Below are 25,000 nucleotides of genomic sequence, written 5' to 3' on the forward strand. Positions count from 1 at the left end.
GTCAGGTCAGAATCATTTCACTCAGAATCATACCAGCTGCTGATTTTCATAATAAATCACATTCATGTTCTGTGTGACTTCAGCAAACCGCTGGAGGCCGATCAAACCTCAGAGAACTCTGGGACGTCCATCAGCTCCTTAACCAAGAGGTGCCTCAAACACTATCAATATAACATCATCATTATCTATATATATTTCTGCTGTATATACACTACCAGCCAAACGTTTTTGAACAGTAAGATTTTTTTATTTTTTTTTAAAGAAGTGTCATCTGCTCACCAAGCCTGCATTTATTTGATGTTCAAAAACTTTTGACTGGTAGTGTATGATGTTGAATGACTTCTGTTTCTTGTAGATTCGGTGGCAGTCAGGAGCTGCTCAACAAAACCAGGTTGGTTTGTGTTGGTTTGTGCTGGTTTGTGTTGGCTTGTGCTGGTTTGTGCTGGTTTGTGCTGGTTTGTGTTGGCTTGTGTTGGTTTGTGCTGGTTTGTGTTGGCTTGTGTTGGCTTGTGTTGGTTTGTGCTGGTTTGTGTTGGCTTGTGTTGGTTTGTGCTGGTTTGTGTTGGCTTGTGTTGGCTTGTGCTGGTTTGTGTTGGCTTGTGTTGGCTTGTGTTGGCTTGTGCTGGTTTGTGCTGGTTTGTGTTGGCTTGTGTTGGCTTGTGCTGGTTTGTGTTGGTTTGTGTTGGCTTGTGCTGGTTTGTGTTGGTTTGTGCTGGTTTGTGTTGGCTTGTGTTGGCTTGTGTTGGCTTGTGTTGGCTTGTGCTGGTTTGTGTTGGCTTGTGCTGGTTTGTGTTGGCTTGTGTTGGTTTGTGCTGGCTTGTGTTGGCTTGTGCTGGTTTGTGTTGGTTTGTGCTGGCTTGTGCTGGCTTGTGCTGGTTTGTGTTGGCTTGTGTTGGCTTGTGCTGGTTTGTGTTGGTTTGTGTTGGCTTGTGTTGGTTTGTGCTGGTTTGTGTTGGCTTGTGTTGGCTTGTGCTGGTTTGTGTTGGTTTGTGTTGGCTTGTGCTGGTTTGTGTTGGCTTGTGTTGGCTTGTGTTGGTTTGTGCTGGCTTGTGTTGGCTTGTGTTGGTTTGTGCTGGCTTGTGTTGGCTTGTGTTGGCTTGTGTTGGTTTGTGTTGGCTTGTGTTGGTTTGTGTTGGCTTGTGCTGGCTTGTGTTGGCTTGTGCTGGTTTGTGTTGGTTTGTGTTGGCTTGTGTTGGTTTGTGCTGGCTTGTGTTGGCTTGTGTTGGCTTGTGTTGGCTTGTGCTGGTTTGTGCTGGTTTGTGTTGGTTTGTGCTGGTTTGTGTTGGCTTGTGTTGGCTTGTGCTGGTTTGTGTTGGTTTGTGTTGGCTTGTGTTGGTTTGTGCTGGTTTGTGTTGGCTTGTGTTGGCTTGTGTTGGCTTGTGCTGGTTTGTGCTGGTTTGTGTTGGCTTGTGCTGGTTTGTGTTGGCTTGTGTTGGCTTGTGTTGGTTTGTGTTGGCTTGTGCTGGTTTGTGTTGGTTTGTGTTGGCTTGTGCTGGTTTGTGTTGGCTTGTGCTGGCTTGTGTTGGCTTGTGCTGGTTTGTGTTGGTTTGTGTTGGTTTGTGCTGGTTTGTGTTGGCTTGTGTTGGCTTGTGCTGGTTTGTGTTGGTTTGTGTTGGCTTGTGCTGGTTTGTGTTGGTTTGTGTTGGCTTGTGCTGGCTTGTGTTGGCTTGTGCTGGTTTGTGCTGGTTTGTGCTGGTTTGTGTTGGTTTGTGCTGGCTTGTGCTGGCTTGTGCTGGTTTGTGTTGGCTTGTGTTGGCTTCTGTCTGGTGATTCTCAGTGGTCTGACTCTTCTGTCGTCCGCAGCAGCAGCAGCAGCAGCATGAACACTAAGAGCGGAGCCGTCTCCATCGCATCGCCCTCCAAACCTCCGCTCCCTGTCAAGTGAGAGCCGCTGCTGCACACAGAACACACGGAGGTTTAGTGTGTTTAGTCAGTCTGTTAAGTGTGTGATTCGCTCTGTTGCAGGAATCCGGCACTCAAGACTCCCAACAGCTCCAGCTTCACTGCGAGGGTGTTCTCCGGAGCAAACACCAGCAGCAAACCGTGAGTGAACTAGACTAGAACACTGCTAAGTGTTCACTTTCAGAAACATTTACTCACCCTCCGCTTCTTTCAAACCTGTCTCCAAACCTGTATCAGAGCACAAACGAAGATATTTAAAAAAATGTGCACCATTGACTTCCGTAGTATTTTTTTTTCCTACTATGGAAGTCAATGGTGCTCATCAACTGTTTGGATATCAGCATTTTCAGTGTTGGGAAGGTTACTTTGGAAATGTAATCGGTTACAGGTTACAAGTTACCCTATTTAAAAAGTAATAAGTAGTGTAACTATTTCAATTACTTTATTAAAGTAGTGTAACTGATAACATTTGATTAATTTTCTAAATTTTTGTGCAGGTCGAGTCCTGTTAAACGAACGTTTGGTGAGAAGCTTCCAGAGGTCACAGCATCTCAAAACACTAACGGGTGAGTCGAGTGTGTTCTGGCATTCACCACAGGCTTATTATACTCAACTTCATTTCAAACCATTAAAACATTTCTTTACTTAAAATAAATACTAACTGAAATAAAATAAAATAAAATATAAAAACTTTTTGTTTCAAAGGCAACATTTATCATTTCAATTTAGTTTATCTTTATGTACTAAAATAACTAAAACTGAAATAAAAATTACTAAAAAACTATAGAAAACACTGCTAAAAATTACAAAAACACGCAACATAAAACACAATTAAAAAGAAAAAAAAACTATGTAGACATACGTATAAGTATAACTACTAAAATTATATATACAGTCAGGTCCATATATATATATTTATGTCTGTGTGTGTATAATATACCTATATAACTACTTAAAATGACAAAAACACGCAACAGAACACAAAGTTAAACAGAAATTGCAAAAATAAAAATAATTCAAAATATTAATAAAAATACAATGTTAATCTCAGTGATATTAAATTGACTGAACTGTTTCAAAAGCTGAACCATTTTGAGTTTACATATTTATCTACAAATACAGTTACTGTTCACATAAATTCACATAAACAAATAAAATATTCAGCCGTTTTTAGTAAATGTTATACTTTTGTTTTTATTTTATAATATATATAATTTTTTTTTTAAATGAATGATTAGTTTTCCATCAACTGCAGTATCACACATGATCTCACTGAAGGAGCGTTTCAGTTTCATGTAAAGTTTCAGTTTGATTTCAGTTTTTGGTTGATTTGTATTTTGTTGATGTTTTTAACAGAATCGATAAGATCAGCAGCAGCGGAGCGGCTCCATCGACTCCTCCGTCGTCTGTGACGTGAGTCTGTTTAATATATACACACACAATTCAATATATAATAATATATAATATATACACACACAATTCAAAGGCCCTTTTCTCCCTCCTTAAAAATTTCACAACACCCCCAGATTCACTTCCTCTTCACCTGTACTCCTCTGATTTCTATAATACTATAGTATCATTTTTCTCTTCAAAAACGCATTCACCATCAACTGATGTCCACTTCTGTTCTGAATTCACCTGTCCCAGTTTTATTCGCCCCTTCTCATATACTCTCAGTATTTACCTTACCCTCAGTAAATGAAATTTCCAAACTCATTCAAAAATCCAAATATTCAGCCTGTAGATTGGACCCCCTTCCTACTGCTCTTGTAAAGTGTAAAGGCTATCCTGTCCTCTCTGACCTCTTTCATCACAAATATCATTCACTCTTCCCTTACCACTGGAATTGTTCCTTCTTCTCTCAAAACAGCTCAATTCTCAAGAAACCTGGTTCAGATCCCAACAACCTTTATAATTTTCATCCTATTTCAAATCTTCCATTCATCTCCAAAATTCTTGAAAAAATTGTTGCTGTTCAACTCCATACCCATCTTTCCTGCAATAATTTATATGAACAATTCCAGTCTGGTTTTCGTCCCCTCTACAGCACAGAAACAGCACTCCTTAAAATCACTAATGACCTCCTTCTAACGGCTGACTCTGGTTTACTATCCTTGTTTCTTCTACTTGATTTGAGTGCGGCCTTTGACACAACCTCACATACTATTCTCCTGGACAGGCTTTCTTCTATTGGTATCACTAACACACCCCTCAAATGGTTCCATTCATACCTCTCTGGCCGCACTCAGTTCATTCAGTTTAAATCATTTACCTCTCATCCAGTCCCTGTCACCTCAGGTGTGCCCCAGGGTTCTGTCCTGGGGCCCCTGCTGTTTATTATCTACCTTCTTCCTCTTGGTTATATCTTTCGCAAACATCAGGTTCATTTCCATTGCTACGCAGATGACACCCAGCTCTACCTTTCTACCAAACCCAACTCCAAACTCCCACCATCCTCCCTTACCAATTGCCTCCTTGACATAAAATCCTGGTTCACTTCAAACTTTCTCAAATTAAACCGCAATAAAACAGAACTTCTTCTTATGGGTACAATATCTACATTAAACAAATCTCAGAATTTCTCTATTCCCATTGATAATTCCTTCATCTCCCCCTCCCTTCAGGTTAAGAGTCTGGGTGTCATCTACGATAGCACCCTCTTTATTAATAATGTTACTCGGTCTGCTTACTTTCACCTTTGAAAGATCAACCGTTTACGTCCCTCCCTCACGCTTCACTCCACAGCCATTCTCGTTCATAGTCTAGTCACCTGTTGTTTAGACTATTGTAATTCCCTTTTGTTTGGCCTCCCGCATAAAACCCTCCATAAGTTACAACTGGTTCAAAACTCAGCTGCCCGTATTCTTACTTGCACCCCCTCTATCCATCACATCACACCCAACAGCTTCATTGGCTCCCCATTACTTACTGTATTAACTACAAAATACTTCTCCTCACATTTAAAGCCATTCATAATCTTGCACGTCCATATCTTCTTGACCTTCTCCATATTGCCAGACCCGCTCGCACTCTCAGATCCTCTTCTTGAATTCATCTCTCTGTTCTCCAGTCCACCTTGTCTGCTCCCCAGCTTAGGAACTCACTCCCTTCTGACCTTCGTAACATTGACTCTTTCTCACATTTTAAATCCAAACTCAGAAACCATCTGTTCAGCATAGCTTACATAGCCTTTGATCACAACTGCATTGTGTTTTTAATTGTATTGTGTCTTATTGTCTTTATTGTTTTTGTCTTGTTAATGATGTACGGTGACCTTGAGTGTCAAGAAAGGCTCCTATAAATAAGATGCATTATTATTATTATTATTATTAATGTGTAACTCTGATCTTCAGTCGGAGGAAAGCTGGAGTGTCTAATATCATCTGTGTGTGCTTTATTGATGTCTCACAGCGTCTCACCGTCACCAGCTCCTTCAGCCACGTCCACGTAAGTCCTGTTCAGTCCAAACAAGATCTGAACCACGAGCTCCTCACGTTCTGCTTTAGATGAAGATGTGTTTTTATTGATTTCACAGCGGTGTGAAGAGTCCAGTGATCCAGCCCGCCGTGAAGAGCCCAAGCAGGTGAGATTCATCAGCAGACGTCATCTCCATCATCTGTAGGGTTGGGTATTGATTCCAATGCTGCTGAAAAAAACAATAGAACCATCCCAGAAATGTCTGATGGTATCCACTACAAATACCATTACAAACCATCAACTTTTAACCATTAAAACCATTCAAAAATAGTTCTCTGTAGTGTGTTTTGGGACATATTCCATTAGGATTTATTGGTTTTAACAAGCCACCAATAGAAGGTGACCAGTAGAAACCCACAGCAGTTTCCATTAAAACCAATACAAGTCCCATTACAACCAGTAAAACCATTACAAATTTTGTGATGGTGTCTAATGTTTGTTTCAGCAGGAGAATTCCTAGTTTCGATTCCAATAAGATAAAAAATCCAACATAAAAAAAGAAGTCAAACATTTATTCTGTGTCTTTTACAAAGCATTCTGTTGCAGCTGAATAACACGAGCAAAACCCAGCAGCCCAGAACACTTACAAGAGGAACTGTTGCCTATGCTTTTAACACAAATACCAACTGGACTAATATAAATTTCAAATATTAAAGTTAAAAACAAGTAAACAGTCAGTAATAAAATATGAACAAACAAATCAATTAGCAACAGCATAAATAAATACAACTGAACAATTTCAGGTACAGAAACTACTTAAAAGTTTAAAAATACTGCATTGTTTTCTTTTCATAAATAAAATAAAGATTAATTAATTCAAGTTATTAAAGATATTCAGTCACGATTGCTGAATGGTTTTCTTTTGTTCTTTGATTAACATTAATGATAGCTGCACACGTTTATTTAACACAGAACACGCAGATCTAAAAATACTGTAATACTGTGATTTCTTTCTCATGTTTACGTTCACTTAAGACAAAAAATGGCTGTTTACTTAAATCATTTTAAATCACATTAAAACGCATGAATTGTTAAGCAGAATCGAAATGCACGCGTCTTGGTTCTGGGAAATCTGGAACTGGTTAGTAAGTAAAATAGTATTTATATAGCACTTTTAAAGTGCTTTACACAGTATAAGAACACAATCATTGAAAATGCATTCATGAAGAGCTATACACAATATGCCAAGCCGTTTAATGCTTGATAAATTACGATGATTCAAAGAAGAAAACAAGGCATTACAATAGTCAAGACGGGAAGAAATAAAAGCATGAATGAGTTTCTCTGTATCCTTAATTCAAAAACCGTCTCGCCTTAGAAATATTTCTTAACTGATAAAAACTGAACCAGCTTCTTGGACCCGTTTTTCGAGACCCAACCCTAATTTTGGTCTTTGTTCTCAGGAGTGAAAGTGTGTCCGTCTCTACGCTGGTGTCCAAGTCCTCAACACCGTCGGCTCAGTAAGTGACTTTACACCAACGCTCTTCTGAATGTCACGTCATGATCTCTGATTCATCTGTTCATGAAACAGAACCGTCATCCCAAACACCAAAACATCCTCCTCGATGCTGGAAGAGACTCCAAAACCTGCAGAGAAACCCTCGGTGGACCTGAAGCTCAGGTGAAGAACATTCACAGCAATAGTTCAGTCAAACATGAACGTGCGGAAAATGTGTTCATCCTCAGTTCATCAGAGATCAGGATGAGTGTGTTTCTTCATCAGGTTTGTATAAATGTGTCTCTGCATCAGTGTCTCAGCAATGGATGCTCTGCAGTGAATGGGTGCCGTCAGAATGAGAGTCCAAACAGCTGATAAAAACATCACAATAATCCACTCCACTCCAGTCCATCAGTTAACATCTGGAGAAGATGAAAGCTCAAACAAACATCTTAAACATCTTAATGCTGGATTTGTCTCAGTTTTAGTCTTCTCCAACTGATGGACTGGAGTGGTGTGGATTATTGTGGTGTTTTTATCAGCTGTTTGGACTCATTCTGACGGCACCCATTCACTGCAGAGCATCCATTGATGAGATGAGACACATTTCTACAAACCTGATGAAGAAACAAACTCATCCTGATCTTTTCTTCTCAACTGCACACTCAAAAGTGGAAGCTGAGAGAAGTCTGTGGAGTCATTGGAAGATCCAGTTATGATATTTTGATTAAACAGATGTTCATTTCACGCTGACTTTAACACATGTGATCGTGTTCATTTACATGCAGTGACTTCAGTTATTCTTCGACTCGCTCTCCATCGTCTCCATCGTCTGTGACTCAGAACACACGCTACAGCTATCAGACTCCCAGGTAACGCTGTCAGATCCTTCACTCTCGTTTACTGGAGAACTCCAGGACACTCATTCATGATGTGTTTTCCATCAGCGCTCCACTGGATGATCTTGCTGACACTTTATTGCCGACCCGGTCTGGAAGCGTTCAGTCACAACCTGTCAGATCACAGTAAGATCGTTTGAGCTCAGATCATACTCTCTAGACACGATGATAACTCACAGTCAGATCATGTTGATGCACATCTGTTCTCTTTCTATCAGAACACAAGTCAAGTCTGTTTATTCAGAGACTCCCGCTGCATCACCGACTCTGCGCTCGCCTCTGCAGACACTGGAGTCCAGCAGGTCAGATTCACTCATTCAGGGCCAGTGTTGGGAAAAAATAATGCATTACAATACTGCGTTACTCCATAATTTTTTCAAGGTCCTCGAAGTAGAAAGTTGTTGCTATGTAGCAGCTTTGAAAGTCAGTGGGTGATTTTTTTTGACAGCATATCAGTAATCACTCTTGTCAGGTTACATAAAGTGATTTTCCCAGCATTTTTTAAACACTGACCAGTTGTAAATGTGATATGTATTTGGAACGATTCAATAATAAGACGTTAATATTGTGGTATTAGACACGATATTTGATTTTGCAAAATTGTGTAAACGGAAATATTACCTATAAAGCCACAGAAGACCTTAGGTGTTGGACTTGAAGCAGCACTGCACTGACCGCTCTGTGTGTGATATCAACGTATGATGTGATCTCTAACAGATCTGGCTGTTTTGCTTTGTTGTTAAAGCAGTGTTGCTGTTGTAAAGTTATACAGCTACAGTTGTGTTGCTGGGTTTTAAAGCAGGTCTGATTTTTTTGTTTTAATCAGTCAGTATTTACAGCATTTTCACTGTCCACTCAGTTCAAATGTGCATGAATGGAAATAGTTTTTTTTGTCAACTCATTTGTTTTATCTCTAAAAGTTTTTAACATTCTAAAAGCTCTTTTATCCAAAGATACTACAAGCTAGTCAGTGTATTCAGTAGGTGTAAACTAAAGTATTGGAAGTTGCTGCAGAGATATTGCAAGTATTATGTAGAGCAATAATAAAACAGTGCATTGACATAAAGGAAATTTACTTTTGCTACTTGAGTACTTTTAAAAGCAAGTACTTCTGTACTTTTACTTAAGTAAAAGTCTGTCTTTACAACTTTCACTTGTAATGGAGTAATATTTGACCAGCAGTATCTGTACTTTCACTTGAGTAATGAAGTCGTGTGCTTTGTCCGCCTCTGTGCACATGAACATCTGTTCTCTTTCTATCAGAACACAAGTCAAGACTGTTTATTCAGAGACTCCCGCTGCATCACCGACTCTGCGCTCGCCTCTGCAGACACTGGAGTCCAGCAGGTCAGATTCACTCATTCAGGGCCAGTGTTGGGAATTATTATTTTTTTTTTTAAGTAATGCATTACAATATTACGTTACTCGATTAAAAAGTTACTAATTGCATTACTTAGTTACTTGTTTGTGAAGTAATGCATTACGTTACATTTGCGTTACTTTTTGTCATCTGTGCAGGGCTTGCTTATTTCTTTTTACATTTAATCATTTAGCAGACGCTTTTATCCAAATCAGGACAATGAAAGCAATCAAAATCAACAAAAGAGCAATGATATGCAAATGCTTTAACAAGTCTCAGTTAGCCTAACACAGCACACGCAGCAAGATTTTAAAATTTATTATATAATAAATAAAAAGAAAACCGATAGAAAAAGAATAGAGCAAGCTAGTGTTAGAGGCCTTTTTTGCTCTATTTGCTCTTTTTGTATAATAAATAGATAAATAGATAGAATAAAAAAATATTAGAAAAGCTAGTGTTAGTTTTTTTTTTTAAAGAAAACAAGCAGTTAGTAAATGATGAGTGCAAGTCTAAAAGGGGCAAGTTTTTTAGTTTTTTTTTAAAGAATATAATTAGAATAGAGAGTGCTAGAGTTAGAGGATCAAATAAAGATGGAAGAGATGTGTTTTAGCCGATTCTTGAAGATGGTTAAGGACTCAGCTGCTGGGATGGAGTTGGGCAGGAGGGAACAAATAATGTAAAAGTCTGTGAAAGTGATCTTGTGCGTCTTTGAGTTGGCACTATAATGTGCTGTTCACTTGCAGAACACAAGCTTCTAGAGGCAGAGACGTCTGAAGTAATGAATTTAGGTAAAGGGGTGCAGAGCCAGAGGTGGTTTTGTAGGCAAACATTAATGCATTGAATTTAATGCGAGCAGCTATTGGTAGCCAGTGCAAATTGATAAACAGAGGTGTGACGTGCATTCTTTTCGGCTCATTAAAAATGTATTAAATAACAAAAAATCCAAAAGTTTTTAAATGAATAAGCCTCAGGCTGAAGGAAGAGACTATGCACTTACTCCTGATTTCTCTCAACATGGCAACACCAGAGCTGTCAGTAAATACATGAGAAACAAAGGAACTTGCGATACTTATTTGAAAAAGTAACTTAAGTAAAAAGTAATGCATTACTTTACTAGTTACTTAAAATAGTAATCTGATTACATAACTTATTTGTAATGTGTGTTGCCCCCAGCACTGTGTTGATGCACATCTGTTCTCTTTCTATCAGAACACAAGTCAAGACTGTTTATTCAGAGACTCCCGCTGCATCACCGACTCTGCGCTCGCCTCTGCAGACACTGGAGTCCAGCAGGTCAGATTCACTCATTCATGAAGTTCAGGGCCTTATTATTTGATCTAGTGTACTGTAAGCGGATGTCTTGTGCAGGAATGTCAGCAGTCGGGATGTTTGTACGGTCTGTGGGAAACCCATCGCTGGATCAGAGAGGATGATTCTGGAAGATCTGAAGATCATCAGCCACACGTCCTGCTTCAAGGTAAAACATCTCTCAATGTGAATCTGATGCTCAGAGCTGAACTCTGTAGTGACGTGTGTGTGTGTGTGTGTGTTTGTCAGTGTGCAGTGTGTCGCTGTGATCTCGGCGGGCTGGAGGCGGGGAAGTCTCTCTGGGTTTATCGGGAGCGAGTGAACTGCACAAACTGCTACAGTAAAATGAGAGGTAATGCACTTCTTCATCACAGGAGCATCATAACACATTCAAAATCACCTCTAACTATCATGTAATCTGAAATACTTCATATAGACTATCATACATGTTGAATGTGTTGATTTCATTTGTTTCAGGTCAGTGGTATATTTGAGATGGACGGGGATCAATCTACACGGAGACACTGAATATTAATAAAGACAATAATTCAACACAACTGATCTTATAAATTACAGTTGATTAAGATGTAAAATGGCATAAGGATGTGAGGCATGCTTTATATTATATTCATGAGGAAAATGTTTACAGTATTTATATGGTAATGCTTTTGTGAGATTATTAATGGGCAACGCTTTGATAATTCATGAGAATATATATTCAAATATGCAAATGCAATCTGTTCTTTTAATTTCATTTGAGTGTAACTGACATATGCACATAATAAAACTATATTCTGATTCTGACAAGAGTTCTGTTTTAATACAATTCATTAGATTTTTATCAGCTCTTGCTTTCCCTGGGAATCGAACCCATGATCTTTGCGTTGCTAGCGCCATGCTCTACTATTTGAGCTACAGGAAAGGCATCCAACAAAGGTCTTCGGCCTTGTCTCTTACACACAGAGATTTCTCCAGTTTCTTTGAATCTTTTAATGATGTTATGCACTGGAGATGATGAGGTTTGCAAAGCCTTTGCAATTTGATGTTGAGGAACGTGGTTTTTAAAGTATTCCACAATCTCTTTCACAGATTGTCAGTCTCTGCCCATCTTTACTTCTTCCTCTCTAGGACATCCCTTTTATAGCTAATCATGTTACAGACAACTTTTTTGAGTCCTGTAGCAGACATCAAATTTGAAATGAGCTCATTTAGTGGATAAAAGTGTAAAATTTCTCCGTTTAAACATTTGTTATCTGTTCTATTGTGAATAAAATATTGGCTCATGTGATTTGAAAGTCTTTTAGTTTTCATTTTATTCCAATTTTAAAAAAGTAATTTCCAGAATTCGGGTTGTACAGTTTGTACAGTATAAAAAACATTATATATCCACAGCCATATCATCCTGTAGCCCAAGACTGGTTGCCCACTGAAGCTAAGCAGGGTTGAGCTGGTCAGTACCTGGATGGGAGACCTCCTGGGAAACCAGGTTGGTGCTGGAAGAGGTGCTAGTGAGGGGGTGCTCACCCTTGGGTCTGTGTGGGTCCTAACACCCCAGTATATAGTGATGAGGACACTGTACTGTCAAAAAAGCATCGTCTTTCGGATGAGACGTTAAACCGAGGTCTTGGCTCTCTGTGATCAGTAAAAATCCCATGGCACTTCTCGTAAAGAGTAGGGGTGTCCTGGCCAAATTGCCGCCACTGGCTCTTGTCAATCATGGCCTCCTCATCTCTCTCACCTGTAGTTGGTGGGTGAGTGCACTAGCACCGTTGTACTGTGGCTGCCATCCATCATCCAGGTGGATGCTGCACACTGGTGGTGGTTGAGGAGAGACCCCCCCCCCCCCACACACACACACATGATTGTAAAGCGCTTTGGGTGTACAGCAATACACAGTAAAGCTCTATATCAATGCATCATTCATTACGCGTATGGAGAGTCCCTACAGGGATAGCTGACCAGACGTGTGTGTGTGTGTGTGTGTTGGGTGGAGAGACTGTGACAGTCTCGTCTCTCATTGGCTCATTTGGCTGAGCGTCTTTGTGCTCCTCGGTAATCTCCGGCGGGTGAGTGTGTGTGTCGGTGCGCGGATGGAGGCGGCGGTGCTGGAGCGGCGGATGATGGCGGATGCTCGCGCTGAGCTGCAGGTGCAGAAGCTGCAGGAGCTCGTGAGGAGACTGGAGCGGCAGAACGAGCAGCTGCGGAGCTCCCGCTGCATCCCGCCGGATCCGTTCCCGTATTTCCAGCCGCATTCCGCTGACGAGGGTGAGGATGAAGATGAGGATGATGAAGAAGAGCCGCGTGCGCTCCTGGACGAGCTGACGCTGCTGGACCTGCGGAGCGCGAGCGGAGAATCCGACGAGACCTGGTGAGAATCCATTGTGTTCTTATGAGTCCGGATTCACATGATCCGGATCAGTACACCTCCTGCTGTGTGATTCAGAGCTGAAACCAGATAGATTTACATCCAAAGTTACGAATTAAACTTATGCGCAAAATTGGAATATCGCATAAACATTTGCGAATAAAGCATGGTTTCCATCCAGTGCGTCCAAGAGAACAAAACCTGATTAACTTGCGCTAAATACCATGAAGAAAAAGAAATGAGCTGCAGTATAGTAGAAGGCACTGTATATAATAATGTTTGTACAATAAATGACGAGCTTCAGAGCTTGCAGACGAAACGCGGTCATGTTATCTTATTTTCAGAGTCTGCTGTTTAGGGAGTTAATTATAACGAAGCACTTTAATGAGACTTTGCTCGAGACAAAACTAGCATTTCAGATGCTGTGCATTGAGATCAGTCTGTTGATTAGTCCAGTTTAATGCCGTCCCATCGCAAAATCACATCTTTTTTGATGCGCATTAAGGAATTTATTCAGTAAAAGTGTTTCCATCGTAGTTTATGCGCATGTTTTCTTACCGGAAAACAAATGTATCCTACTTAGTTGAGCATATAAGTATTTTTAGAATATATGGCGTTTCCATACAGTGTTTTTTTATGCTATATCCCAAAATTTGCGCATAAAAATAGGTGGATGGAATTGGAGTGTAACAGTTGTCTCTCTCTCTCTCTTTCTCTCTTTCTCTCTCTCTCTCTCTCTCTCTCTCTCTCTCTCTCTCTCTCTCTCTCTCTCTCTCTCTCTCTCTCTCTCTCTCTCTCTCTCTCTCTCTCTCTCTCTCTCTCTCTCTCTCTCTCTCTCTCTCTCTCTCTCTCTCTCTCACACACACACACACACACACACACACACACACACACACACACACACTCACTCACTCACTCACTGCCCTAGATAGTCAACAGCATGAGGAGCAGTGAAGATGACAGGTGAACCAGATTCAGAGCCCAGTAACACTAGTCAGATGAAATGCACAAAGCAGTGCACTTTATTTAGCACGAACAGAACGGCGTAATTAACGGTTGTGTTTGGATGGAAGTGCTGTGAATCACATCCAGCTCCAGATCATCAGGGTTTGCTGATGGTCCATCAACAGAAGAGCTGGTCTTCACGCTTGAGAAGCGATCAGTCTTTGTTTTGTATTCAGAATAATTCACTGCGAGGTGAAAACAGGAGCTAAACTGGGAAATTGAGTAATTAGGAAGCCGATTAAGTGACTTATTTACGATGCGTCATGGGTCAGTCATGAAAGCCAAATCTTGTGACTGAAGATTAGTGTCTTCTAAAAGGACTCTGTCACAGAAGCTGATTCTCGCTCTGCTCTCTCCTCAGGCTCTACGTGTCTCCCAGGTCCCATCTGCGGTCCGGCGCCGGTCTGGACGCTCTGAGATGGACTCGACACGTTCTGGATCAGCATCGGCCCGAGCTGGACACCAGCCGACACTCGCTCGGCCAAAGACAGGAGTCCGGTACGTCAAACCAGACCAGAACTGTGTGAAAACACCTGATATTCCATCAGAATATGTTCAGTGACTTTCATCATCAGTCCCTCTTATTCATCAGCCATCTTCATAATGAGACAAACTTCCAACATACAGTACATAATAATATTACGCTTGTGCATCACGTGACTTTAAAGGGTCAGTTTGTCTAAAAGAGCAGATATTTCATCATTCGCTCACCCTCATGTCACTCTAAACCCATAAGACTTCTGTTCATCTTCAGAACACAAATGAAGATATTTATAATATGTGACCCTGGACCACAAAAAAATAAGGGTCAAATTTTTGAAATTGAGATTTATGCATGCATCTGAAAGCTGAATAAATAATCTTTCCATTGATGTATGGTTTGTTATGATCGGACAATATTTGTCTGAGATACAACTATTAGAAAATCTGGAATCTGAGGGAGCAAAAAAATCTAAATATTGAGAAAATCTCCTTTAAAGTTGTTCAAATGAAGTTCTTAGCAATGCATATTACTAATCAAAAATTAAGTTTTGATATATTTACGGTAGGAAATTTACTAAATATCTTCATGGAACATGATCTTAATATCCTAATGATTTTTGTCATAAAAGAGAAATGTATAATTTTGATCCATACAATGTATTGTTGTCTATTGCTACAGATATACCTGTGTTACTCATGACTGCGTCTGTGCTGCAGGGTCACATATTGTTTTGTGCATTGAAAGTTCATGCAACCAAATCACTTTTTTCATAACGCCTCCCAAAGGGCTTTACAAAACAATTACCCCAGCAAAACATGACCAGATAAAACTGGACTAAAATAACTCTCTCCAGAGTCCGACTCAAAACCAGCGCATCAGAATGAGTCTGAAGGTTTAAAAACATCCCAGGTTCAGACTGAATAATCAGCGAGAAGTTATTCTATAACTAGAGGCCTATGAAATCCATTTGATTTTTTCCCCAAATTCTTTTTTTAAATTTAATTTTTTTACATCTTTAAACTTTTAGGGCCATAGAAATTTTTTATTTTTTCCTACTTTCTGTTTTATTTTTTACCAAATTCTACTTAAGCATGTCTAATTATTTGAATGCATAAAAACAAAGTAATTTATTACAATTTATTTTTACAGTAGCCCTGTTTATTTCCCATAAATTCTGTGTTGTATAGTTGAAGTAAACCAAACTTTTATTTTGACGGGCTGCCATGAGGAACTTTAAGTTTCTGTGTGTGTATGATACGTCGATAGTTTTACTCAAATGAAATGATAAAATGCTCATGAAGTGACTCTCAGAGCAGTTCTGGAGATGTTGTTCATGTGTTTATGTCCTCAGTTAATGAGGTGAACGATGCTGAAATGCTTCAGTAAATGAAACCGTATTTCATTCACACACAGACACAGAACAAGCAGGATTCATATTTAAATAGTCTTCTTTTTGCAGCTTAATATTTACAGATACTAGTCCATATCATGATGTGATTTAGGTGTACTGACCTATTTTTGATTAATTCATCCAAACTTTGACATTCCGCATTATACAGTAAATTTCATTTTTATGACTGGATTCTGCGATTCTGTCTGCGTCGAGGGCGAGTAAATGATGACAGATTGATGATTTTTTTTGGTGTACTGTCCCTTTAAATACACCTGCTATAGGTGTCTGTAATAGATTGTAAAAATGCTACAGTAACAAACTATTAATTGGTTAACAGTAATTTCCTTTAATGTATTCAGACAAAAACTGTAATAAATGTAACAGAACATTTCATGTGATTTTACAGTAAAATACTGTTACATTTTTTTAAAAGTAATATACAGTTAAATACTGTTAAAGTTTTTGAAAGTGAAAAAAAAAGTCATCTTATAATTTACAGTAAAAACTAGTGCTGGGCAACGATTAATCGTGATTAATCGCATCCAAAATAAAAGTTTTTGTTTACATAATATATATGTGTGTGTGCTGTGTATATTTATTATGTATACATAAATACAAACACATGCATGTATATATTTAAGAAAATATGTTACGTTTATGTGTTAAATATATTTATATATAATATAAATTATAAGAATGTAAATATATGCATGTTAATACATGTAAATATTTTCAAAATATATACCATACATGTGTCTTTATATATACATAATAAATATACACAGCACACACACATATATATTATGTAAACAAAAACTTTTATTTTGGATGTGAATCAAATGTGTGTTCACGGTGTGTGTGTGTGTTCACTTCTGTGTGTGTGTGTGTGTTCACGGTGTGTGTGTGTGTGTGTGTGTGTGTGTGTGTGTTCACTGCTGTGTGTGTGTGTTCACTGCTGTGTGTGTGTGTGTGTTCACTGCTGTGTGTGTGTGTGTGTTCACTGCTGTGTGTGTGTGTGTTCACTGCTGTGTGTGTGTGTGTTCACTGCTGTGTGTGTGTTCACTGCTGTGTGTGTGTGTGTGTTCACGGTGTGTGTGTGTGTGTGTGTTCACTGCTGTGTGTGTGTTCACTGCTGTGTGTGTGTGTTCACTGCTGTGTGTGTGTGTGTTCACTGCTGTGTGTGTGTGTGTGTGTGTTCATGGTGTGTGTGTGTTCACTGCTGTGTGTGTGTGTGTGTGTGTTCACTGCTGTGTGTGTGTTCACTGCTGTGTGTGTGTGTGTGTGTGTGTGTGTGTTCACTGCTGTGTGTGTGTGTGTGTTCACTGCTGTGTGTGTGTGTGTGTGTTCACTGCTGTGTGTGTGTGTGTGTGTGTTCACTGCTGTGTGTGTGTGTGTTTACTGCTGTGTGTGTGTGTGTGTGTGTGTGTGTGTGTGTTCACTGCTGTGTGTGTGTGTGTGTTCACTGCTGTGTGTGTGTGTGTGTTCACTGCTGTGTGTGTGTGTGTTCACTGCTGTGTGTGTGTTCACTGCTGTGTGTGTGTGTGTGTTCACGGTGTGTGTGTGTGTGTGTGTGTGTGTTCACTGCTGTGTGTGTGTTCACTGCTGTGTGTGTGTGTTCACTGCTGTGTGTGTGTGTGTTCACTGCTGTGTGTGTGTGTGTGTGTGTGTTCATGGTGTGTGTGTGTTCACTGCTGTGTGTGTGTGTGTGTGTGTTCACTGCTGTGTGTGTGTTCACTGCTGTGTGTGTGTGTGTGTGTGTGTGTGTGTGTGTGTGTGTGTGTGTGTTCACTGCTGTGTGTGTGTTCACTGCTGTGTGTGTGTGTGTGTTCACTGCTGTGTGTGTGTGTGTGTGTGTGTTCACTGCTGTGTGTGTGTGTGTGTGTGTTCACTGCTGTGTGTGTGTTCACTGCTGTGTGTGTGTGTTTACTGCTGTGTGTGTGTGTGTGTGTGTGTGTGTGTTCACTGCTGTGTGTGTGTGTGTGTTCACTGCTGTGTGTGTGTTCACTGCTGTGTGTGTGTTCACTGCTGTGTGTGTGTGTGTGTGTGTGTGTGTGTTCACTGCTGTGTGTGTGTGTGTGCATGTTGGATGGGTTAAATGCAGAGCATGAATTCCGAGTATGGGTCACCAAACTTGGCCGTATATCACTTCACTTTATTATACCTGTTAATAAAATGTACTGCACATTTTTTTACTGTGAATTTAAGTTAAATCTATAAAACCTAAAATGTTGGTGCTGTATCTTTTACAGTAAAGTTCTGGCAACTGCAGCTGCTGGTATTTGACCTTAGTTTTGACAGATTGTATTTCAGTGCATGTCTGTATGAATGATGCTGTTCAGGGTCAGTTTGTGATGACGAGGTCAGGAGCGGTCAGTGACGAGGATATGAGGACTAATGTAAGGATGCGGCCGGATATAAACACAGGAGCTCAGAATAAGCAGTGTCATCTTATTAACGCTGCTTCAGCTAGTCTAGTGTGTGACTAGTGTTCAATCAGCTGGGGGCGGAGCCGTCATGAATATGTAAATGAGAGAGTCAGCTCTGACTCTGGGACGCTTGTAATGCGGTCAGGATTTAGTCGTAAGCTCATTACTCGGCTAAATAAACCCTGTGTCACATTCACAAAGACACCCGAGCTAGTCACAGCGTTAACCCCTTACTAACCAGTGCTGATGCTGCTATATTTGGCCTGTAGGAGTGGGTTAGAAGAGCCGTAACCATAGCAACTGTGTTTACATGAAAGGAGCCGGCTGTTCCTGCTAAGTGTAGTGTGTAGTGTATGATTACTGAACAGCAGATTCATCACTAGTGTGCATGAACATATTCAGCTGGAATATTGTGTTTGAGAATGATAGATGAGCGTTTGATTCATGTTCATCAATATCAGGACAGACTCAAGGCTCATAGATTGTTTATGTGTGTATATGTGTGTGTGTGTGTGTGTGTGTGTGTAAATCCTCTCGTGTGCTGAATGAATTGTTGTCTTCAGTCGTTTGTTTGTGTTTCTCAATGACTGTTTGTTCCTGTTTGTTCCTCAATTTTTGCATAAAACTCTTCCATCACACACACACACAGACTAACACACACACATGCTCACACACACACACACAGAATAACACACACACACACAGCAGCGGTCGGTGATGTTGTTCATCTCTGTCTCCTTCAGTCAGTAGATGGAGGTCAGGCTTCTCCTCTCCTGCTTCTCCTCGTGCTCGTGTTGTTGGAGTTTCTCCTCTCTGCACCTCCTCTCCCTCCTCCAAACCCTGTACTCCACTTCCCAGCAGCACCTCCTGTGAGAGAGCAGGTAACACACACACACACACACACACACACACACACGCACTCACACGCACACACTCACATGCACTCACACACTTACACACACACACACGCACTCACACGCACACACTCACATGCACTCACACACACACACTCACATGCACTCACACACACACACACACACGCACACACACACACACACACTCAAACACACACACAAGTGAGTTAAAAGCACATTTTAGTTCATATTCATGGGGTCTCAAAATAGCACAGTTGAGTACACTTAGATGTTCTACTAAAGTACTAAATACATTTTAGTGTATTAAGTACAAAATTAGTGCATGAAAAAGAGCATTTTAAGTACATTATGGAAGTGCAGTTTTTTCACCTGTGATGCCACATGATGATTATGTTCCTCATATTTAATGTGAAGAAACTCCACGTGTTCTGGAGAAGAGCTGTAAGGCTGGAGATACTCAACATCTGAACATGTTTTCAAACACAGGAGACGCGTGACAAATATATGTGCTTAAAACAGGCTCAAATCTCCAGTGACTGGATTGATTCATAGTCTGAAGCTAAAAACTCTCAGTCTGTGTCCATCAGACTCTGTGTGATTAATATGAAATCTGTGAAATCTGACAGAACTCACATGTTCCTCCGGAAGCTCCAACTTTGCTCAAACTCTCTCAGTTTGAATTTGACTAAAACAGAAATCTTACTTGTCAGGCTGTAACAAAAAACATAACAAATGCCCCTAGATTTGACCTTGAAGCTACATCAATTATTCCATCTGCCACAGTCAAAAACGTAGATATCATTCTTGACTCTTCACTAAACCTAGATGCTTGTATTAGTAAACTCTCCAAAGCTACATTTTGTTCAACTTCGCCCGTATTGCCAAACTCCGTTCCTTCATCAGCCCAAAAGATGCTGAATTACCAGTACATGCATTTATCACATCTCACTCGATTACTGGAACGCTCTTTTTTCTGGATTGCCAGTGCGCTCCATCTCCCGTCTGCAATATATCCAAAACTCTGCTGCGAGAGGGTTAACTTACACTAACCGCTCTGCGTATATCACTCCTATTCTATTCAGCCTGCCACCTGTGTCCTCTCATATCATCTATAACATTCTGCTGCTTGCCTTTAAGTCCATGGTCTCGCATCTCTCTGACCTACTTTCTCCACATAACTCTGTTTTAAATCATTTTCAAAAGTCATGTTTTTTCATTGTGTATTCCAGTTAATCTCAGTCAATCAGCAGTTGGGTTATTTTGATAGGATAAAAAATACAAACAAAATACAGCTAACTAACACAATAAAAACATGATAACAAACATGATTTTGAGTTATCTGTTTTTGCAAATAAACTCAGAGATTTCTCCTATCATCACTTTCTTCCTTAGTATTGTTGTCTTGTTTTCTAGTATGAATATCTACAAATTCTTGAATTAAGATGATTTTTCTTAACCCAGTGGCACTCATTGTGCTTGGCTCTTCATACAAATAACCACACTGCTGGAATTTAAGTCTAAACTCATATGTTCAAACAATACTACCGGTCATAATATGTGTTTGTTTGTTTATGCAACTGTAATCTCATGTTCTGGACTAATGTCTATTGTCCATCTATGTATGAAATGATTGTTTATTTGCTTTTGTCATGATTGTGAAGCGTCCGTGAGCTTGGGAAAGGTGCTATATTAATTAAACGTATTATTATTACTATTATTATTGTCACTCAGCCAGTCGCAGTAAGTCCTGCTGACGTCACATGATCAGGTCTTGTGTTGATGTGTGTTTGTGATGTTGGTCAGGTCACAGCGTGAGGCGCAGTGTGTTCGTTCAGCCGTCGCTGGACAGTGATGTGAGCGCGCCTGAGCCAGAAGAAGACAGTGTTTCTCTGGGTTATAAGCTGCAGGACCTCATGGATGTCCAGGTGATGGCCCGACTGCAGGAGGAGAGTGAGTGTGAAGATCCACAGTATATACAGAATCAGAAGACCATTAAACACATTTATTCATTTTAATAATATTATAACAATAAAACATGATTGAAATGTTACCCTAGTGAAAAATAAATATACTTACAGTGTATAACAAATACATTTTCATATTTATGTACTTAATAACATGTCCTGCAATTGTACTTTTAGTATAATTTTAGTATATACTAAACTGGTATACTTAAAGTCTGCTAAATTGGAACTAATTTTGTACTTTAATTGTGCAAAAGTAGTGCTAAAGTCCAATTAAAGTATACTATAAGTATACTATGTATAAGTATACATAAGGTGCACTTTAAATATTTAGAATTTTGAATATTATTCATCATGCAATCCTCATCAAAAGTGACATTATAACACATTTTTTACTTAAAATTAAGAAATGTGCATTGTGCACATCTAGTACGCCAAATAAAGTTTAATTAGATTTTTTATATCAGCAAGTCTCGAGTTATCTGTCAGTAAATATGTTAATAGATTTGAACTGTACTTAGTATGAAATAAATGTATTTTAAATATGACTTTTTTTAATTTGAGACAAGGATACTTGATCAGTTTCATTCTATTTACGTCACTGAGATACTATTATAGTTTTTGTTTTCATTTTCTGCTTTCATGTTAATTTAGTTTTAAAGTTTAATGACTAAAGTTTTAGTCATTTTTTGTGTGTTTTGCCATTTTTTATCAGTTTTTGTTGTTTTGTTTTTTATAAATGTATCTATAGGGTTTTAGCTTTAGCTATTTTAGCACATTTAATACATCACTATTCAAACTTAAATTGTTATACAGTAATTCATGAACGAATATATTTTGTAATATGATTTTGAAATACCGTTTCCATGGTAATTCAATGTCCGATTTTAAAAGTTTTCACACGATTATTTGTTTTTTTAAAAGCTTTCAGTTGATATATACTTTATGATGATTTCTAAAGCGTGATAGGGAAAAAGGCAACGAAAAAAGACTTTTTGTGAAAAAGGTCAGAACTCTTGTTATGATGTAGAAGTTATGATGATTTCTTATTTTCCTTCATGATTATATCTGACCCTGCAGCACAAAAGCAGTCATGAGTAGCACAGGTATATCTGTAGCAATAGACAACAATACATTGTATGGATCAAAATTATACATTTCTCTTTTATGACAAAAATCATTAGGATATTAAGATCATGTTCCATGAAGATATTTAGTAAATTTCCTACCGTGAATATATCAACTTCATTTTTGATTAGTAATATGCATTGCTAAGAACTTCATTTGAACAACTTTAAAGGAGATTTTCTCAATATTTAGATTTTTTTGCTCCCTCAGATTCCAGATTTTCAAATAGTTGTATCTCAGACAAATATTGTCCTATCATAACAAACCATACATCAATGGAAAGATTATTTATTCAGATTCAGATGATGTATACATCTCAATTTAAAAAAAAAATGTACCCTTATGATTGGTTTTGTGGTCCAGGGTCATATATGTGACGGGTGTTTCTCCGTCAGGTTTACGTCAGGACTACGCCTCCACCTCCTCTTCTGTGAACCGCCGCAGCGCCAGCTTCTCCTTCCAGTTCAGTCAGCGTGGAGATTCACACCTGGACGAGGAGGAAGATGATGATGAAGACTACGGTCAGTTACCGCCTCCGCAGCCGCGTCTGAGTCGAGCCGGACCGCTGCAGCGCAGTCTGCCGCATTCGCACACCTTCAGCAGCATCAGGGACTGGACGCAGACGCAGACGCAGACGCAGACGCCAGTGCACTGCAGAGACACACAGCCCGGCCTCAGGAGCAGCTCAGGTCAGATCATGTGTGATTACACTGATTTACTGAAGCAGAGACTGTGTCTCAGTGTGAAGGAAATGATGAAACTACATCACGACTGCAGCTCAGTATGCAAACTAATGCAAAAAACACCAATCACAGTCCAGTATACACACATGATGTCATCATTTTCAGCTGTGCGTTCTAATGATATACACTACTGTACAAAAGTTTGGGGTCAGAAAGATTTTTTTTTTTAAAGAAATTAATATTTTTATTTAGTAAGAATGCATTAATTTGTGTCAGTGAAGACATTTATAATGTTACAACAGATTTCTATTTTTAAAAAATGTCTTTTGAACTCTCTATTCATCTGTGAATCCTGAGAAATAAAATGTATCAAAAATATTGTCCAGCACAACAGTGTTCAACATCGATAATAATCAGAAATGTTTGTTGATATTCAGAGGTGAATGATTGAGTCTCTAAGCGTCTTTATATAACACACACACACACACACACACACAGCGTGTCTCAATCCTCTTAAAGCACATCAGATGTAATTGGGCTTTAATCCGATGTGAAGATGTTTTCTGAATGTGTTTATCTGTCATGCGTGTGATCTGCAGATAAGCTGAGGAGGAGTATGCCGAACCTGCTGGTGTCTGCGGCTCTGAGTCCGGTGTCGCCGGTGTCCATGAGGAACAGCCAGAGCTTCGACTCGCCCGGTGCTCTGACCCGTCTCCAGAGCTGCAGTACGTCTCCAGAGCATCAATCTGATCCGAAATCACCCACTATACCAGGGTTCCTCTAATCTTACCCTGGAGGGACAATCCACTGCAGAGTTTAGCTCCAACCCTGATCAAACTCACCTGTCTGGGATTTTCTAATGATCCTGAAGACATTGATTAGCATGTTCAAGTGTGTTTGATCAGGATTACAGCTAAACTCTGCAGGAGAGTGGATCTCGTGGGCCAGATTTGAGGATCCCTGCACTATACCCTCAAATACGGCACTATTCAGGGTTCCCACGGGTCAGAGGATTTCTAGAATATCATGGAATTTAAAAAGGTCTACCCCAGGCATTTTTTTTTTTGTCCAAGTCATGGAATATCATGATATGTTTTATTAAAGTGCCCCTATTATGGGTTATGAAAGGTTCATATTTTGGTTTGGGAGGTCATATTCAAAAATCCATAATAGGGGCACTTTTAAAAAATAAAAAAATGCTTTTCTTACTTAGATTAGCCAAAATATAGAAAAATTCTTAAATCAAGAAGGATTTTCTAGACAAGTAAAATTATTGTCTTGTTTTCAGAAAAAACAAGTCAAAATTAAGCGTGTGTTTTTTTGCTTGAAACAAGCTAAATAATCTGCCAATGGTGTAAGCAAAATATTCTTGTTTTCTGTTTGGAATAACATTGTTTTGCTTACTCTATTGGCAGATTATTTTTCATGGAGTGTCTCCCCTGAAATTGTTAAACCAGGGTCTATAGATATGAATCTCCATGACAGAGTTCAAGATAAACCCTTTAATCTTACTCCTGGAGCTGCCGTGTTCAAATGATGATTAAACTACAGGCACAAACTAAGCTAAAGCGGCAGTCCTTCCGGTGCACCAAAGTTATGAATTAAACTTGTGCGCAAAATTAGAATAGGGTTTCCATCCAGTGTGTTGAAGAGAACAAAACCTGATTAACTTGCGCTAAATACCATGAAGAAAATGAAATGAGCTGCAGTATAGTAGAAGGCACTGTATATAATAATGTTTGTACAATAAATGACGAGCTTCAGAGCTTGCAGACGAAACGCGGTCATGTTATCTTATTTTCAGAGTCTGCTTCTTACCGGAAAACAAATGTATCCTACTTAGTTGAGCATATAAGTATTTTTAGAATATATGGCGTTTCCATACAGTGTTTTTTATGCGATATCCCAAAATGTGCATAAAAATAGGTGGATGGAAACATAGCTAGTGTCCGAGTTCACTCACTGGTTTTCATTCCCTCCTTCAAGTGAACTGTACTAGTGGCCTAATGTAGGGAATAGGGAATGAGGGCGTAGAAGGCGATGTTGAATACAGCCTTTGTGTTTTGTGTTTGTGTAGTTCCTGCTCCGGCGCAGCTGCAGAACCGGGTCCAGAGTGTGGGGAACTTCTCGACCCGTCAGCCGCTCAAAGCCACAGCGTACGTCAGTCCCACCGTCAAGGGCCCGTCGCCCATCACCTCCTCCGTCAGCTTACAGAGTCTGTCGGTCAGCGGGATCCCTAAAGCAGCAGCGGCGGCATCACGCAGCGGTCTTCCTCGGCCCTCGTCCTTCATCA

The 25,000-nt window shown here is 39.6% G+C and overlaps 2 protein-coding genes across 11 annotated transcripts in view; both read left to right on the plus strand.

The window, feature by feature from the left end:
- Window positions 1–11,671, plus strand: part of LOC306845040 (uncharacterized protein) — a 16,930-nt gene extending 5,259 nt beyond the window's left edge. For 6 of the 8 annotated variants that reach the window (XM_079377556.1, XM_079377558.1, XM_079377557.1 and 3 more), the window contains 19 exons: window positions 1–5; window positions 84–149; window positions 356–391; window positions 1,807–1,881; window positions 1,966–2,043; window positions 2,400–2,468; window positions 3,259–3,315; window positions 5,314–5,349; window positions 5,438–5,485; window positions 6,783–6,839; window positions 6,911–7,000; window positions 7,606–7,689; window positions 7,765–7,842; window positions 7,935–8,018; window positions 8,980–9,063; window positions 10,286–10,369; window positions 10,445–10,553; window positions 10,634–10,736; window positions 10,862–11,671. The exon at window positions 1–5 is cut by the window's left edge and continues 58 nt beyond it. In XM_079377556.1, the coding sequence (XP_079233682.1) occupies window positions 1–5; window positions 84–149; window positions 356–391; window positions 1,807–1,881; window positions 1,966–2,043; window positions 2,400–2,468; window positions 3,259–3,315; window positions 5,314–5,349; window positions 5,438–5,485; window positions 6,783–6,839; window positions 6,911–7,000; window positions 7,606–7,689; window positions 7,765–7,842; window positions 7,935–8,018; window positions 8,980–9,063; window positions 10,286–10,369; window positions 10,445–10,553; window positions 10,634–10,736; window positions 10,862–10,878 (1,260 nt within the window). In that variant the 3' untranslated portion in view covers window positions 10,879–11,671. The remainder of the gene's footprint in view (window positions 6–83; window positions 150–355; window positions 392–1,806; window positions 1,882–1,965; window positions 2,044–2,399; window positions 2,469–3,258; window positions 3,316–5,313; window positions 5,350–5,437; window positions 5,486–6,782; window positions 6,840–6,910; window positions 7,001–7,605; window positions 7,690–7,764; window positions 7,843–7,934; window positions 8,019–8,979; window positions 9,064–10,285; window positions 10,370–10,444; window positions 10,554–10,633; window positions 10,737–10,861) is intronic. The other 2 variants (XM_079377563.1, XM_079377562.1) reach the window with 1 other exon arrangement.
- Window positions 11,672–12,458: 787 nt separating this feature from the next.
- LOC306844979 (SLAIN motif-containing protein 1-like) overlaps window positions 12,459–25,000 on the plus strand; it is a 17,684-nt gene continuing 5,142 nt past the window's right edge. The window contains exons 1-7 of one of the 3 annotated variants that reach the window (XM_079377449.1): window positions 12,463–12,752; window positions 14,116–14,252; window positions 18,801–18,938; window positions 20,736–20,882; window positions 22,420–22,713; window positions 23,307–23,432; window positions 24,785–25,000. The exon at window positions 24,785–25,000 is cut by the window's right edge and continues 34 nt beyond it. In XM_079377449.1, the coding sequence (XP_079233575.1) occupies window positions 12,475–12,752; window positions 14,116–14,252; window positions 18,801–18,938; window positions 20,736–20,882; window positions 22,420–22,713; window positions 23,307–23,432; window positions 24,785–25,000 (1,336 nt within the window). In that variant the 5' untranslated portion in view covers window positions 12,463–12,474. Of the gene's footprint in view, window positions 12,753–14,115; window positions 14,253–18,800; window positions 18,939–20,735; window positions 20,883–22,419; window positions 22,714–23,306; window positions 23,433–24,784 lie in introns of all 3 variants that reach the window. The other 2 variants (XM_079377450.1, XM_079377451.1) reach the window with 2 other exon arrangements.

Source organism: Barbus barbus (assembly GCF_936440315.1).
Source record: "Barbus barbus genome assembly, chromosome: 25".
NCBI classification, from domain to species: Eukaryota; Metazoa; Chordata; class Actinopteri; order Cypriniformes; family Cyprinidae; genus Barbus; species Barbus barbus.